The 16,841-nt window shown below is 58.4% G+C and overlaps 1 protein-coding gene across 2 annotated transcripts; it reads right to left on the reverse strand.

The window, feature by feature from the left end:
- Positions 1 to 2,901: 2,901 nt before the first annotated feature.
- On the reverse strand, positions 2,902 to 16,525 carry ITM2C (integral membrane protein 2C). 2 transcript variants are annotated; one of them, XM_060624082.3, is made up of 6 exons: positions 16,302 to 16,522; positions 8,499 to 8,639; positions 6,399 to 6,587; positions 5,309 to 5,419; positions 4,628 to 4,778; positions 2,902 to 4,120 (listed from the first exon to the last, which is right to left on the reverse strand). In XM_060624082.3, the coding sequence occupies exons 1-6, from the start codon at positions 16,425 to 16,427 to the stop codon at positions 4,029 to 4,031; spliced, it is 810 nt and encodes a 269-aa protein (XP_060480065.1). In that variant the 5' UTR covers positions 16,428 to 16,522; the 3' UTR covers positions 2,902 to 4,028. The 2 variants fall into 2 exon arrangements, with proteins under 2 accessions (XP_060480065.1, XP_060480066.1); XM_060624083.3 differs by lacking the exons at positions 2,902 to 4,120; positions 4,628 to 4,778 and adding an exon at positions 4,861 to 5,103 and having other exon boundaries at positions 16,302 to 16,525.
- Between the last annotated feature and the right edge of the window lie 316 nt (positions 16,526 to 16,841).

Consider the following 16,841-nt stretch of genomic DNA (forward strand, 5'->3'; position numbering starts at 1 on the left):
TGTCCCTCACAGGATATGGAGGTGAGGGATGTGGAGGGTAGAAGCTGGGATGCTGTGGGGGTCCCCGAACACGGGAGCCAACATTCCCTGCGTCCCTGAGCATGAATGCTTCTCCTCACATCTGGAGGTGGTCCACTTCCCCTCCACTTAAGTCAGGGCTGGTTTTGTAACTTGCTTTGACCAACAATGCAATGAACTAATATTCTGGAACTTTGGATTGCACGCCTTATGAGGACTGAAGTCCCTGGCTCCCTCTCTCTGGGAGCTCAGTTGCCAAACTGTAAGAAAGGCCAGGCTATTGCTTGGAGGCCATGCTGAGCCAGGCCAGGATGGGAGTGGCACCTTGGATGCGGAGTCCAGCCAAGCTCTCAGCTGCATGCAAAGCAGGAGTGAGCAGCCAGTGAGAGCTGGTCAAACTCGGCCATCCCTCGGAACCAGGCCATGAAGTTCTGCGGTGGTTTGTTAGGCAGCAGCAAATGGAGAAGTGAATGCAAGAAAACCAGTGTTATTGGCATCTTTTGTTTCATTAGTTGGCTGGTGGGTTTCCAGAAACACATTGGTCATGATGCTTTATAACTTCCATACCAGTGATTTAAACTTTCTTGAATGTTTATTTTTGAGAGAGAGAGAGAGAGAGAGCACACAAGTGGGGTAGGGGCGGAGAGAGAGGGAGACACAGAATCAGAAGCAGGCTCCAGGCTCCAAGCTGTCCACACGGAGCCCGAGGCCTGGCTTGAACTCACGGAACTGCGAGATCATGACCTGAGCCAAAGTCGGACGCTTAACCAACTGAGCCACCCGGGCGCCCCTACATACTCGTGATTTATATACAGCATTTTGTATGTAGTAAATGCTTCGCAGTGTAACATATTTAACCAAAAAAAAAAAGCTTCACCTGACTTGCAAAAATGCATCTTCCTAATTTTGATTTGTATTTTCTATGTACGTGCAATTAAACATCTTTTCATGCTTAAGCAATGATCCATTTATATTTCCCTTACTGTGAACTGCCTGTTCATATTCTTCGCCTGTTTATCTATTGGGTTGTTCATTTTTCATGATTTTTAAAAATGTTGCCTATCAGGAAAATAGCCCTTTTTAAAGTGTCCTAAGTTTCAAAAACATCTCCCCCAGTGCCCCTTAAAAACCTTTTGACTTTGTCGTATATTTTGCTGTCCATAAATTCTAGTTTTTCATAGTCCAAGTTGTAATTGGTGGGTATCATACTTAGGTCTTCCCTCCTCTAAGATTCTTCTAAATCATTTAAGTCCTTTTATGGCTTCATTTCATACTTAAAAACCTTGGTTTATGCAGAATTAATATTATTACTGGAAAGTAGGATCCAGGTTAATTTTTGTCAAAATGGCTAGCCAGTTGTTCCATTAAAGAAAACCAGGGGCGCCTGGGTGGCGCAGTCGGTTAAGCGTCCGACTTCAGCCAGGTCACGATCTCGCGGTCTGTGAGTTCGAGCCCCGCGTCAGGCTCTGGGCTGATGGCTTGGAGCCTGGAGCCTGTTTCCGATTCTGTGTCTCCCTCTCTCTCTGCCCCTCCCCCGTTCATGCTCTGTCTCTCTCTGTCCCAAAAATAAATAAAAAATGTTAAAAAAAAAAAAAAAAAAAAAAAGAAAACCAAAACACAACAACAAAAAAAACCCAGGGGGCACCTGGGTGGCTCAGTTGGCTAAGCGTCCAACTCTTGATTTCAGCTCAGGCCATGACCTCATGGTTTGTGAGTTCGAGGCCACATTGGGCTCTGTGCAGACAGTGGAGAGCCTGCTTGGGATTCTTTTTCTCCCCCTTTCCCTCTCAAAATAAATAAACATTAAAACAACAACAACAACAACAGGGGTGCCTGGGTGGCATGGTCGGTTAAGCGTCTGACTCTTGATTTTGGCTCGGGTCGTGATGTCATATCACGGTTTGTGAGTTCGAGCCCTGCATCAGGCTCTGCGCTGACGGTGTGGAGCCTGCTTGGGATTCTCTCCCTCTCTCTCTGCCTCTCCCCTTGTGCACATGCACTCTCTCAAAATAAATAACTGCACTTAAAAAAAAACCCCACATGTGCCCCATTAATTATCCTCATATTTAAGACCATTTCCAGACCCTCCACTGAGTCCCGTTGACCTTTTCCTTTGCTACGTGGAACTCTTTAATTATAGTAGTTTATGATGTTTAATACCTGGAGGCTGTTCTTTCCCCTTATAAGGACTTCCAGACTATTCCCCATGTTTACTTTCCCAAAAGAACCTCGTCAAGTTAAACAATAAATCCTGTCAGCATTTTAATTGTGATTGCATTGCATGCAGATTGACGTCTTCCCAAGATTGCCTTTGAGAACAAGGTGTGTCTGCAAACTTGAGTCATTTATGTCCCTCACAGGTTTATTGAGCCAGACCAGTGGCAAGGATGTAGGCACCCACCCTCACCCCGGTCCCGCTGGGTCCACCCCGCCAAAGTTCCGGGAAGCTCTCCCACCACCTCGTCTGTAGAATGAGACCCTGTGACTCATGCCAACCTCAGCTCGGACCCACCGAGGTGGTTACTAATTGCCCCGAAACTGCGAAGAACACTACATCGTCCTTGTGCTTAAGGACAAGCAATAATGATGTCATCTCCCGTGCAGAACTAAACATGATGGTTTATAGGCACTTAAAAGCAGCCATGACCTTGGGCAAGTTACTTCCGGTCTCCAAGTCTACTCCAGGTCTACTCTTCCTGTAAAATGTGAATCGACCCAGCTCGGCCTGGTGTGAGGACTGAAGGGGACTGAGGGGACACGGATGCTCCTTGGCTGAACCTCTGCTGGCCTCCCCGCCCTCCGCATCCAGGCACCCCCGGCCAGCCTGCGGGATGGGGTGCACCTGCCCGGCGCCCTCCCCTACCCACTGCTCCCAAGTCAACGTCAGAAGTCAAACATTTTTATTGTTCTACAGACACTTCTGAAAAGGGATCTAATTGAGAAAATATACAAAGCATTTAAGACTTTCATCTCCAGAGAGCACCTAAGTCTGGCTGGAGGCGTCGAAGCCTCCTTTTCAAGGCTCAGGGCTGAGAACGGTTAGCATATTGAATGATCAGTAAAAACATGCAAAAGTGAGAAGGAAAAGGGAAAAAAGGCTGCATTCCTCCAAAGCCGGGGGACGGAATTTCAGAACGAGGGGGAGGCAGGGTGCACAAGTACCAGGTGGCTCTCCCTTCCCCCCACATTATCTTCTCAAACAGCTCCAAGCTTGGAGAAAGCAACGAGCCCACCCCCTCGTCTCTGCTCGGCGCTCAGCCCCGCAAGGCCGCCCACCTCGCTCTGTCCCCTTCCCGTGGCCATGGCTGCAGGACCCCACTTGTGCTCCTGGGGGGCCAGGGCGGGGGGCCCTGGCTCCTCCCTTCTTTGGTTCCACTCGGAGAACGATTGTGCTTGACGGACTCATCCCCACCCCTCGCTCCAGGCTCCCATTGGTGGGCTGAAGGCACTGACAGGAGTCCTGGGGGGAGAGCCCCAGGACACCGTCTTCCCTTGTGCTCTGGGGGGGGGGGGGGGGGTCCATCCCTGGGCACATGACCCTATCCTGAGCCCAGGTCTGGGTATCTGGACGCAGGAGGAAATGTGCTGTCCAAGGAACAAGCCTTTTGGGACTTTCCCAACTGTGCAGATATCTCTGAACCCCATACCACACCCCACCCTGTCCCCTTGCCCAGGACCCCCACATGCCCGGTCCCTCCGTCTAGCCCTCCCCCTGGGCTGCCAGTGCAGCTGTGGGCTGGCCCCAGCGGACCTGACTTCAGGATGGTGGTCCCAGAAACCACCCTGTGGCGCCCTCCTGTCCCCCAGACCTGGGAGCTCAGAAGAGGTGGGGCCTCAAGAGGTCACGGCTCTGGTACAGGGAGGCGGGCAGGGCTGGAAAGGAACCAGGAGACACGTCACATCTATGGAAAGGTCCAAAGTACAAGCTAAGCGAGGGGAAGGAGGAGGGCCGGAGTGGCCAGAAGGGAAAGAAGGAAGAGGGCAAGGGCGGGGCCTGGAAGGGGAGGCCCTCACACCACCCCGCAGATGAGGGTCTCCACCACGAAGGTGTTCTCGAAGTGGCGGATGGCATTGCAGTTCTTGGCCCCTCGCTTGTTGATCCCTGAGAGGGAACAGAGAAATCTCAGTGAGGACTGTGTCCCGGCCCAGTGGCGGCTGGGCTGCAAAGGCAATCAGACTGGGAACCTGAGCAGGACCACGGGACCTCGGGATCCTGGGGCGGGGCGGCGGGGGGAAGAGGCAGCCCCGGGAGAGACACCCAGACCCACTGAGAGGCAGTGCACTGAAGGGGTGAGAGCCCAGCTCTGCCATCTTCCCTGCTGTGCGACCTCAGGGGTGTTACTGAACCTCTCTGTGCCTCCGTTTCCTCATCTTTCAAAGGGACAGCGAGAATAATGACGGTGGGGATAACTCACACCGTCTCAGAAGGACATAAAGAGTGTAAACCAGGGCCTGGCCCATAGGACGTGCTCAGTCACCATTAGCTGTTACTACTGCTGCTACCGTCTGAGCTCTGGGAGGGCCGCTCTCCAGCCACGGGGCCGGGCACAGCAGGATGATGGTTTAGAGCTCAGGGCAGGGGCCCAGACGGGAGGAGCTGGCCACTCACGCCTCCGGGTAGCCCGGCGCCGCAGCCGGTAGGTGTCCTTCCCGCTGCACAGGTGGTAGATGAAGGAGCCCAGGGCCTCCTTGTCGCTGACGTGCTCCGTGACCACCATCTCCTCCTGGATGATGTACGTCTGCGGGAGGTAGGTCCCTCTCTGCGAAGGGAGAAGCCGCAGCGCCGGCTCAGTACCCGGGGCTCTCCTCCCTCGGGGCCCCCTGGCCCACTGTCCGCTCCCCACGTCTCCACGCTGCTCACTCCGGCAGGGTCCCGTCCGCACGCGTCCGCCTCCCCCATCCAGAGGCCCCGGGCCTCGCCCTTCTGACGTCTCCAGGCACCTTCCGTTTGTGCCAAGCACTGGTGCCCGCCGTGCCGCACGTGTGGGGGTCTGGTCTCCCACGGGGAGTGCTGCTCGGGGAGGGGGGCGACCCCACCTGTTCCCTGCGCTGCTGAAGCGGGGCACGGCCTAGGAGGCTACAAAGCTGGAGAGGGAGCGGAAGCGTGGTGGGGAGAAGAAAAGGAGACGTGTGGACTCTGGGCGTGGGAGAAGGAAGATGGAGAAGGCGGGAACCGATCCGGGGTGCTGGGCCCCGCTGACAGCAACACCCCCGGGCCCCCTGACCCCCACAGCAGGAGGCTCCCTTGCCCCGGGCCTGGCCTCTACGAGGCAGCGGGGCCCCTGCTCACCTTCACATTCATGAGGAGCTCCCAGAAGTTGCGAGGGGGCAGCACGATGGTGGTGTTGAGCTCGATAACATAGCACTTGTCCAGGGAGATGTCATGGTAGGCGGTGAGCCCCTGGGCAGGAGGAGGGGCCCCGTCAGTCCCTGCAGTCGAGGGCCTGGCCTGGGTGGGCTGGGAGGCACCAGCCCTACCACGCCGGTGCGATGCACCCCCGATTCCCGAACACCCGGGCGGGTGCTCCTGGGCTCCTGCTCGTCTCCTAGCCTGTATTTGCGGGGACTTCCACTTACTACGTGAAAAACACCAACTGTCCAGGGCCTCGGTCGTTACAAGGGCTCTTCTCATGGGATCCCAGAGCTGAGGTTTGGGGAAGCCAGTAATGTTCCAATCGTGCATTCCATCAGACCTCTGAGGTCCCGGCATCCCTGCGGACAGCCAGGACCCTCAGCAGGAGATGCTCCGTCCCTGGCTCTCTGGGGGGTTTCGGCTGGAAGACTGTCCAGGATACGGAGTGAAGGGATCGTACTGGACAATCCCTAGGAAGCTCTGGGAGGCAAGTTCGGGGGGACAGATAGCTGGAGAGCCTGTGTTTCACGGGCCTCAAAACGGTCACCGGCAACAGAAGCGCGAAGGATGGTTACCTCTGGGGAGGGGGTACTGGCTGGGGCGAGGGGAGGGCCCAGGGAACCTTCCGGAATGCTGGCCGAGGTCCAGATTTGATCCGGGTGGCACTACATGGGGGCCTCGGAGAAAATCCACTAAGCTGTACACGTCACGAGCTTGACTGGCGTGCCCTACCTCAAAACAAAGGCACCGCAAAATACCCAGTTGAAAGGAACATCGGCCTCGCCATGACAGCCAGCGTCCACACTAGCTCACATTCAGTGAGAAACGCTACCCCTACGCAACAGAAGCGAGGTCTTTAAAATCCTGATAAAGCGGACCCGTAGACGTCTGCCAGACATAGTTGCCGTCACAGACGGAGGTACCACGGGCGCTCGTATTCTCCTTTCTCACGACCCTTGGTGGAAGGGGGTTCTGGGCCTTTAGGACACCCTTCCACCACTCCTGCCCCGGCCCCGGCCGGCCTCACCCGCTGGAAGTCATGAATGATGTCTGCAGGGTCCCCGCCGCCGAACTGGGGCACGGGCACATTGATGCGTTCATAGTTCTCTTCGAGGTAGATCTTCACGTCCTCCTCCAGCTCCATCCGAGTGCGGACCTGGGAGGACAGGGAGTCCTCGTAGAGAACGCCACAGTGGAAGAAGTTGTCCCGGGCCAGCTGGGCAAGGTGGAGGAAGAGACAGGCAGACCGGTCACACGGCGCCTCCGGCACGGCCACCCCGCCCACCCCACTGCGCCACGACCCGCAAGGCCTGGGCAAGCACGAAGTGTGGGACTAATGAGACCCATTTCACAGGTGGAGAAACTGAGGAGCACGGGGAGTCAGGGAGGGTTGAGCGGGATCTGCCAGGTCCCAGGTGAACAACCTCTCTGGCCTTCAGTTTCCCCATCCGTGAAACGAGGTGATCCATCAGGCTTTTTCTGGCCTCTGGGTCCATGAGCCTGTGACTGAAATGGGATGGATCGGCAGGGGTAGGACCCGGCCACCACGTGCCCTCCACAGAGGGGCAGACCCCCAAGCAAGAGCCTGGAGTGGATGGGGGGGCCCTTAGGGGCAAACACAGGAGCCCCGGATTGAACAGGCTGGGTGCCCAGGAGGGAGGAGAGTCGCTCAGAGAAAATCAGCTGCGTGAAGATTCTGGAGGCATCACTACAGCCAACCCCGTGTGCAACCTCACTCAAGTTCCACCACCTTCCCTGGACACCGGGCCCCACGAGCAACACTGTGCCTCTATCTGCAGAGCAGGCCTAACGGCTCCATCAACAAGGGCAGGGGGGCTGTGTGACCTGACCGAGTCCCAGTGATGTGCCCATGTGCACTTCTCCGGGGCTCCTCCAGATCTGTGTACAGACTCCTGGCCTGTCACGGGCAGAATTCCCCTTTCTGTTGCAGTGTAAGTTCTCCCAGAGCATGAATCATCGCACATGAATCATACTGTCCAGGGCACGGACTCAGAGGCCGCTCTGAGGTTCCCCTAGTCCCCAGCAGTTGGGGTGGGGTGAGAAGCCCCAGGAGGGCACAAGTTGGGGCTGGGGACAGAGGGGGCCAGGAGCCAGGCAGACTCCTAAGGGCCACAGGAAAGGGCCCAGGGGAGGACTCCCATGGGAAAGGGAGAACCGGGAACACGCGGGGAGCTGGCCGTGGAGGGGGAAGATGGGGAGGCGGTGGCGGGGGGGAGCCAAAAAAAAAAGGGAAGTCGGCAGGTGTGTGGGAGCTGAGGTTTCTAGGGGAAAGTCACATGGAATACAAAAACTCTTCAGTAATTTCCATCATGGAAAAACTAAGTAACAAAGTGAAAAGCCAATGCTTGAGGGTGGGAGGTCACTTGGGTCATAAATGACTGGCAATTCTCAGCTTCTTTGTCACTCTGAAATTCCCTGTTCAGTGCACTTACGGTTATTCTTTTGAGCTTTAATTTAACTCCCTTGGTGGCAACTGTCTCCCTCCCCAGATCTGGGCTGATCGCAAGGTCACCGTGACCATGACCAGTCCTCCCGCCCAGCTTCATGCCCCTACTTGGCTGTGTGAGTAGATAACGGGGGTGCTGTCACAGGCGGAGGCCACCCCTTGCGGGAGGTGGGGGTGCATCCGTCCACTATCCGGCTCTCTGCCTTCCTTGTTTTGTGATCCAAGCAAACGTTCAAGGCATGACCCTCGGCCACAGGGTCCAGCTCTAGAGGGATCACAGAGTTCCGATTTCTGCTGGATCTGAGTTTCTGGTGGTAACACTCCAGGGTAACACTGTGGGAAGGGGCGATGGATTCCAGTCCCAGCTCGCCCGCCACTAACTGTGTTCCTGGGAGAGCTCCTGGGTGGCCTCAGGTGTGTCTGAAGACATGGCTAAGGACACTCTACCAGGGTCCGTGGGGGTCAGAGGGCGGGGCTCCAGTTCTGTCTCCGGGACCAGGCAAGAGGCTGGCATGAGCCCAAGGAGGCCCCATGGAGGGAGGATGCGGGTCTTTGGTGCTTGGCTGGGCATTCACTCCCACCTGGGGGCAGGTCACCTGCTGTCCCCCCTCCTCACAAGCCTTTCCCCGAGCCCCGTGCCTCCCTCCCGCCTGGCCTCACCTGTGCGAGGAAGAAGTATCTGTAGATGTAGACGGAGGCGAACACGAGGCCCATGAGCAAGACGACCATGCCCATCGACAGGTAGCACACGCCGCCCACAGAGCCCCCCTTCTTGTAGCGGTGGTGGGGGGGGCGCTCCTCCTGTGGACAGCAGTGCTGGGTCAGCCAGATAGATGGTGGTCCCGCACCTCTGGGGACCCTCCCACCCCCTTCCCGGAAGTGAGATCTCACCCTGCCGGCCGGGAGCGAGCCTTGGGAAAAAGGGGAGAGGAGAACGGGGCCGGGGACACACGAGCATCATCTGGAAGGGATGCCCCGCCAGGGTCCTCCCAGCTTCCTCCCAGGTAAAGAGAAACTGAGACCCGCATCAAAGCCATACATAACGACCCACTGGGATTAAGCGGGCAGGTTTGGATTATCCATGCCATTAGTACTCTTTATTATGCCAGCTGTGATCACGATATATACTCTTCAACACAGAATGGGGGAAGCACAGATGTGGCCTTAATAACTGCACCAGACCTGGGAACCTATAGGAAATGGGGTGCACTGGGCAGGCTGGGAGCCAGAGAAGGCTTTGGATCCACCCGAAAGCTGGGGTGCACAGGGTGGGCTGGAATTGGGGCAGCGGGAGGTGCCTGCTGGGCTCCCCCCAGAAGGCCATGGCAGGGAGTAGTCACCGGCTGATGGAAACAGAGGCTCCAGGAGGCGCATGGGGTCTGGGCACGGTGCTGGTCTCCCTTGGACCCGGCGGCCCTAAGCCTGCGATCCATGCTGGGCACAGCTCAGCTACGGCCCCACACAGGCACCGGCTGGCAGTGTTAAATAGGCTGTCAGGAGTGAAGCCTGAAGGCTGAAGTCTGGAGGCTCCTGGACAGAACCTGCTCTGGGGAAGCCAGACTTGGTCTCAGAACAGTAGCCACAGGTCTGCCAAGAAGCAGCAAGTTCAACTGACCGAACTTCAGGGCACACGGGTCTGGGCTGGTGGACGAAGGTGTGTGCGTAGATCTCAGTGACACCGCTTTACCCAGAGCACTGGACTGAGAGTCTAAGGATTCAGGCTCTTAATGAGCCTTGGCCATCTCTCTTGTTTGTGCACGTCCTCCCTTGCACCCCTGCCCTAACCCGGGCCCTCACCCACCCTGGGAGATGTTGCAAAAGCCCAGGCCTGTCTCGGCCTCCGCTGTCCACCCTTCACACCCTCCTCCATGGTGTCCAGGCACAGTCATGGTGAGGTCAGAGTCCAGGCCCAAGGACTCCCCACCCTCCAGGAGCTGAGGCAGGGTGGGTGAAGGGAAGGAGTTCCGGTCTCCACGTAAGCCACAAACTGTCTGCTTAGCCCCTTTTGTGCCAGGTTTCCTGTCTCCCTTTACGCTGGGGGGCTGGGGACACAGTTCAGGTCCAAGTTACCCTGGAGAAGCCCTTATCTCTTAGCCCAGCACAGGGGGCCTGGCCTGGTGGGGGTGAGGCACGGCCTGTTGTGATGCCCAGGCCCCAATCCCTGAGGCCTCCTGGCTTACAGCATACAGGGCATGGGGCCCAGGCCTCAGGGAGTGGAGGGGTAACCATCAGATGGGGCAAATGCCTCCCGCTCTCCCACACACCCTCAAAGCCCAGGAAAAGGACAAAAATACCACGAGGACCCTCCCCCTCACTGGGCACACCCATCACCAGACCAGCTGGTCCCCCGCCTCTGCACCATGGGACAGACACAGGACGGACAGGTGCCCCGGCCCATCTTGTTCCCCAACGCCGCAGTCTGCCCTCGGGGGAGGTCGCCTGGCGCGGGTGGGAGGTCAAACCCATTGTGCCAAACTCACTAGCTGAGCCCCTCTGCAGGCCTGGGACCCTCCCCAGCCCGGCCCTGCTGCAGGGGTCCTGTGATCCAGACCAGAGAGGTAAATTCATGAGACCACCCACTTGGCTGGCATCTCCTCCACACGCTCGGGCCCTCTAACCAAGGTCAGACAGGAGCCAGGGGATTATAATGGTTTTGACTTTCAACGGGCTCCCAGGAGCAGCACAGGGCGGGGCAGCCTGACAGCCAAAGTGCCAGGAGGCACCCGCCACCCGGGGCCTCTGTGGAGGAGGGTCGTGGCGTCTCTGCTCTTCCACCGGCGGCAGACCCAGGAGACAGGTCAGGCTGTCGTGCCAGCTGTGGATCCTGCCCCTGGGGCTGGACGTTCACAGACAGTGGGGTGAGTGGTGGCCCCAAGTTGAGAGAGGCCTCAGCGGGGGCCGGGATCCCCCCCGTGAGGGGAGCATCTCTCAGGAAGTGTGAAGAGGCAGGGATTGAACGAGACCAGGAACCTGAGAGCCCTTTGTCAAGGATGAAGTGCTAGATAAAAATAGCAGATCTTTATCAGCTGAAACTTTCCTTTTCAGGGCCAATGCCAGGGCCAGCTGTAGAGATTGCACCCTGGCCATGCGGTCAGAAAACCAGAGAAGCCAGCTTGTGAGAACTGCTTTTAAAAAGAACAAAACAAAACAAAGCCAATGGGCCACAAGCGAGAGCCTGAGGGCCTGCTCCACAACGAAGTTCACAGACAAGGAGGCTGGTTTTAGAGCAGCCTTTCTAGCCTTTCTGCTTCTGGCTGGGTCAGTGCCTGGGGCACGGCTGCGGCTCTAGGGCTGAGAAGAACGCAGCCTCCAGCAGGCCCCCTGGATACCACTCTCCGTCCCTACTCTGTGGGGGTCACTGTGAAGGTTGAGGATCCCCGGCTGTCCTAGGTGTGTGGGGACATACCCCTCACGTGTCTGGGGCTAACACAGAGCTCCCTATCCCACCTTTACTGACGCCCCCTAGTGCGTGCCTGAGGCTCAGCTGCCCTGCTCCCCTCCCTAAGCCCACACCCCTCCTGCCTGCAGGGCCCAAACCTCAGAAAATTCAGGGCTGAGCAGCAGGCAGGAAGGGAAAGCAGGACCAGAGCTTGCCAGGAAGCAGGCTGGAAGCCATGGATGTCCCTGCTTGGAGACAAAAGGCACTTCAGACATCAAGCCCCCCTCGCCCCCCCCCCCCCCGGCAGGAGAAAGGGCCCCTGAATCCTGCCCCGAAGCTGCCATTGCTTGCCTGGCCCTGAGCTCCACAACGGAGAACCTGGGGACTCCTGGCTGTCCAGCTCACCGGGAAGGACTGTGGAGAAGCTTGCTTCCTGAGACCCCTGAGCTGCTTCGCTTATGCTGGAGACTCAGGAAAATGCTGCCCCCCCCACCCCCCCACCCCCGCATGGAGCAGCCAGACATTTGGGGGGGCTTTCACTTGGAAAGTGGAAAAACATTGCATACTGTCTCCAAGGCAACTGGGCTTTCTGAGCAAAGTGCTTTGCTGTGCACTCGTGTGGGGCACGTGAGCCAGCCGTGCGGGGACCTGGAGGGGCCCGGGCCTCCTCTGCCCACGGCACCAAGGCCCGCAATGGCGCTCATTAAATGATTTAGCAAAGCCAGGGCCACAGCGGTCAAGGGGAACCCAGCCAACTGGAGCATTAACTCAGCGGACTCCCATGGCTCCTGGAGATCCCCCCAGCTAGAGCCTCTCAGTAACAATGCCCAAATTAACTGCAAGCAGATTAAACTACAGTCGCAGGCTGCTGGGAGGAGGCTGGCAGGGGAGTCAGAAATGCACTTGCTGTAGCCCAGGCTGACAGCTGGAGAGGGAGGGGTTCCTGCCCAGCCTCCTTGGTATCATTCTTCTTCAGCATGTTTCTTTCCTAGGCTGCAGACCACAGATTCAAGGGCACCAACGTGTGTGTGTGTGTGTGTGTGTGAGAGAGAGAGAGAGACAGAGAGACAGAGAGACAAAGACAGAGACAGAGAGAGAGAGAGACCTAGTGAAGGTGAGGGGAGTAGGCAAATGCCCACTGTCCACAGGAGCACAGAGAGCTATGTTTTATGTACAAATGCCCACGGGGACTCATGGACTCGCTCTCAGTGGAACCCCATTCCTATCGTGTGGCTCAGCGGCTTGGACACACGCCGGGTGAGTAAGCACAGCGTGGACCCCTGCACCACCCTCTGCTTTGCTTGGCCAGGCTGGGCCCATTCTCTCATCTATTCCGGTCCTGATGGTCAAGATGAGACTCTAGAGAACAAAGGCTCCGAAGGATGAGAAGCAAAGCTGGCTGCTGACAGAGCTCTCCTGGGGGAGAGAGAACTTGGAGAGTGTGTGTGTTGGGGGATAGCCAGGCTGTGCTTCCGTGATTTTACCATAAACATTTTTTTTTCTTCTAAGAGGAACTCATCCTCCCTGGCGGTACTGACAGCCTTGAAACATGCAAGGACCGGCCCAGAAAAGCAAATAGAAAAGAGAGGGAAATAGAGAGGGAAGAGAAAAACCACTGTGGTGTGTGCCCCAAAGCCAAAGCCCCTCTGGGAAGGCCCAGGACAGACCACGAAGGGGACCAAAGCCCCCACCCCTCCAAGAGGTAGGACCAGGAACAGGACCACCTGTCCACAAAGGTCCTTTTTTTCAGCTCAGCGGGCAGGGCCAGCGGGTACTGGGGCACTGGGGCAGGAAGACTCCACGCCCACCAGTACCGCCCTCCAGGCTGGCAGGGGACCCTCCCCCAACCACTCTGGGAGACCCAGCTCCCGCCTGCCAAGGGCCCGAGGCCAGGACTCGGAAAGTGAAATCTGATCCCCAGGTATGCAGCTGGGGGAGGGGGCGACACAGGAGCCATTAATCAAAGGCAAGGCCAAGGAGAAAATTACCGGGGGCTGAGAAGATGATGGTATTGAACATGTCTCTCTCCTCTTGCAGCCCCCCCCCCCACCATTTGCAGCCCCCCAGCCCAGTCCCGTGTGTACACGCCCACACCTGGCTGTGTGTGTGTGTGCGCGCGTGTGTGTGTGTACGTGTGCACTCAAGCACAAGCAGATGGACGGGAGAGGGGAGCCAGGCTGAGAGGTGCAGGGCTGGCCAGAGGGTGCTAAGAGGGGGTGCTTCCCGGCCAACCCACTTTCCAAGCTGGCTTCCGGCCAGTCGCCCATCAGCGCAGGCTTCTCATTATCTCAGAGGCGAGCGCCAAGGGGAGGGTGGGCAGCTGGAGGCCCAGCTGGGCCCCCACCCCCATCCCTTCCCGGCCCACTGAGGCACTTCCTTCCAGCAGCAGGTCTGGGGACAGAATCCTCGTTGTATTTCAGTTTTTGCTCAGAAGCAGGGGGAGCCCCGCTGTGGGGGTGCTGCTGAGGTCTCACCCTGGCCCTGTAAGCCTGTACACAGGTGGACATTTTGCTCTAACGGCCACGGGGGAGCTCACTGCTGAGGGCGTTCGCAAACTCATCTGTTCATCAAGCGGTCCTTCTAGGGCTTTAAATCTGGTTTTGGAGTCCAGTTCAGTGGCCAAGGAGGGTTCTCGGGTCACCCTCAGCCAGAGGAAACCTTCTGCAAAGCTTTCTTCCGCATCCTCATCAGCACGGGGCAAACCTCAAACGCTCTGTCTTGACAAAGCAGATGGCCGGGCCTCCCAGTCTGCCTGCCTGTCCCACCCACCTTCTCCTTCTAATAAATGGTACCCTAATAATGGTGGCACTGTGTCTGAATGCTGGGTGCCTGCTGCGCTCGCTGCCGGAGACAGGAGAGGGGACTTGATCTACGCCCCCTGGTTATTGGACGTGAGAAGTGTGCCCCTTGGCCAGGTGAGGGCACATCGGCTCAGAGTTGTGAACTCTTCCCCACTCCAGTTCCATCAGGCAACTGTCAGAGCCAACAGGCAACATCCAACAGGGCCTCGGGAAGCTGCGATAGTTTACTGCTATGCACTTCTGTCCTAGTGGTGGTGGTGGGGGGGGGGGTTAATCCTCCTCCTGGGCCCCCAGTGCTCCTCCTTGCCAATGAAGACAGCTAGGGGACCCGCCCAGCTAACAAGGTTTGGGAGAGGAGGCTGGCTCATCAGGCCCGAGGCCATTCCAAACAGCACCAGGAAGGTGTTGAGATTTCCACTTCACACTGGGTGAGGGGGAAAAGACGATGCCCGATGTCAGAGCCAGAAGCTGGTTGTCAGTTACTGCCAAGGGGATGCTGGCATCTGCCATCTAGCCCGGCACCATCAGGAGGCTGCTGGAGAATGTGCCACTCCGGTGAAATTTGGTGGACCTTCTCAGAGTCTGAATTACATCCTCCTACTGTCTGGCTGGTTTCCCCTTCCGCTTGAAGCCTGTAGCTCTCAGAAGCAGGGTCCTGAATTCCAGGCCTGAGCTGGGCAGCAGGCCCTGGGAGAAGAGAGGGGCCAGCCAGGTCCCATCCCCACTCCCTCCCTGGGCTGGGAGGAGGGGAGGAGGCGGGCTCCTTGGTGAAGGGAGGAAAGAAGCTTGAAGAGACCCTTGCAAACTTTTAAAGCTGCAGACCATGGTCTTCAAATATGGAATGTCCCCTCCCATCTAAACATCGGATAAAGACTGAGTTGCTCTGGTTGGGGGTGCAGAGCAACCCCCCAACCCAGCCCAGGTGGTCCTGGATGATGCAGTGACCACACCAGGGCAGGGGAGCTGGCCTGAGGCTGCTCGGTGCATTTCACACTCAGGGTCTCTGCTGGGGCTGTGACACCCACCTGAGGCCCCTCTCCAGCGTGCCCTCCAGCAGGGCCCAGGTTTCCCCTCCTGCCCCGCAGCCCCCAGAATACTCCAGGCAGGGTTGAGTCTGAGCCACAAAACTTGGGGAGGGATCTTGCCCTGAGAAAGACTCCTCAGAAGCCAGCAGGGGGAAGAGAAGGGGAGTGGACAAAGACGTCGCAAGTCCAGTCTCGACGGGACTGCTTGGCGCGCCCGAAGACCGCCGCAGCCGACGGTTACCGACGGTTACGTGGACACCTTTGCCGGGGCACAATACAGCCTGGCCGGACCAGCTCTCCCTCCCCTCGCCTCCCTGCCCGCCACGCGTCCTGCCCTCTCCGGGTCAGACTCCACGCAGCTCAGACAGTTTTCCACTGGCGGAAATGCCTTCTCTCCCCCAGGCAGGAGGGAAGGGGGAGGAGGGGGAGGACGCCGGAGGGGGCGGGCTGCACCGAGGCCCGCCCCCACAAAGAGCCTCCAGGATGCGGGAGGGCACCGGGGCAGTGGGGGAGCCTCCCGGCGGGATGGAGAGAGCCGCCCAGAACGAGAGCCGGGAGAGGAAGGAAGCCGGGAGCAGGGAGACCCAGACGGCATGGGGTGGGGAAATCAGGGCGCCTGGCCTCATAATTTCGAACCTCGAATCCCAAACGTGCAGCCGGGCCGGTTCTGGCTTATTTCCATTTCTTCACTTTCTTGTCCACCAATTTAGGTGCAGACCAGCAGCACATTCCCCGCCCCCCACAGCATCCCCCCCATTAGGGACGAAATCAATGGCCCCTCCTCCTTCGTTGGCACCAGACTCCCCCCACCCCCCGCCCCTCCATTCCCTACCAATCATGACCCACCCCCAGTTTGGGGAAACCCAGTCCAACCCCTCTCCCATCCCCCACCGGGGACTCGACTCTCTCGGCCCCTCCTCCTTGATTAGAACCAGACGCATACCCCCCACCAACATTCCTCCAACTTATTTCTACCAGCCCCTTCCCCTGTCTTGGGGCCAGCCGCCTAGCCCCTCCACTTTTGGAAGAGACCTCGAGCGTTTCCCTCCTTGGGGACCTGTGACTCGGACCCCTCCCACTCTTCGGACTTTTGCTTTCGGTTGCCGTTTTAAGAGAGGACCCAAGCCCCCTCCCCACTCTGGGATGAATGGCCCATTGCGGACCCTCACTCCACTCCGATCACCGCTCCCGGACCCCGATGCACCTAGAGCAGTTCCCGGGGCCGGCGGGGCGCGCCTCGACCCCCGGCCCCTCTTACCCGAGCCGGCGTCAGCAGGATTTCAGCGGCCGGGGCCCGAGCCGCGGCCGACGCCGAGGCCGAAGCCTTGTCGGCCTTGTCGCCCTTGATGCCGGCCACGGCGGGCTGGAAGCTGATCTTCACCATGGCTGCGCCCGGCCGCGCGTCCGCCCTGCAGCCTCTGCCCGTGCAGCCTCTATCTGTGAAGCCGCCTCTCCGCGCTCCGCAGGCACCGGAAGTTTGGACGGTGTTCGCGTCCCTCCCCCTAGCCCCGCCCCCAGTCCGCCCCGCCCCGCCCCGCCCCCCACAGGAGGGTCTTGGCGCTGGCCGCGCCTGCGCCCCCTTCCAGCCCCTGGGGCGCGCAGTGACCCCTGCCGGGCGCTCTGCTCCGTTCGAGGGAGGGCTGAGGTTTACTCACACACTCGCTCATTCACTCACTCACTCACTCACTCCATTCATCCATCCATCCAATCACCCATGGACTAAGCCCCTTTCGCAGACTTTTTCCTTCCAGCTTCCTCTCCGAGACCAGCATCCCCGTAACACAGCCTTTGTTAAAAG

Source organism: Panthera onca, chromosome C1 (assembly GCF_046562875.1).
Source record: "Panthera onca isolate mPanOnc1 chromosome C1, mPanOnc1 haplotype 2, whole genome shotgun sequence".
Taxonomy (NCBI): Eukaryota; Metazoa; Chordata; class Mammalia; order Carnivora; family Felidae; genus Panthera; species Panthera onca.

Bases quoted from the DNA above. Each gene is read 5' to 3' on its own strand.
- ITM2C (XM_060624082.3), bottom strand. From the start codon at position 16,427: ATGGTGAAGATCAGCTTCCAGCCCGCCGTGGCCGGCATCAAGGGCGAC. The intron at 6,588-8,498 runs GTGAGGCCAGGC...CACCTTGCCCAG, and splicing joins GATACTTCTTCCTCGCACAG to CTGGCCCGGGACAACTTCTT. The intron at 5,420-6,398 runs GTGAGGCCGGCC...CCTCCTGCCCAG, and splicing joins TCATTCATGACTTCCAGCGG to GGGCTCACCGCCTACCATGA.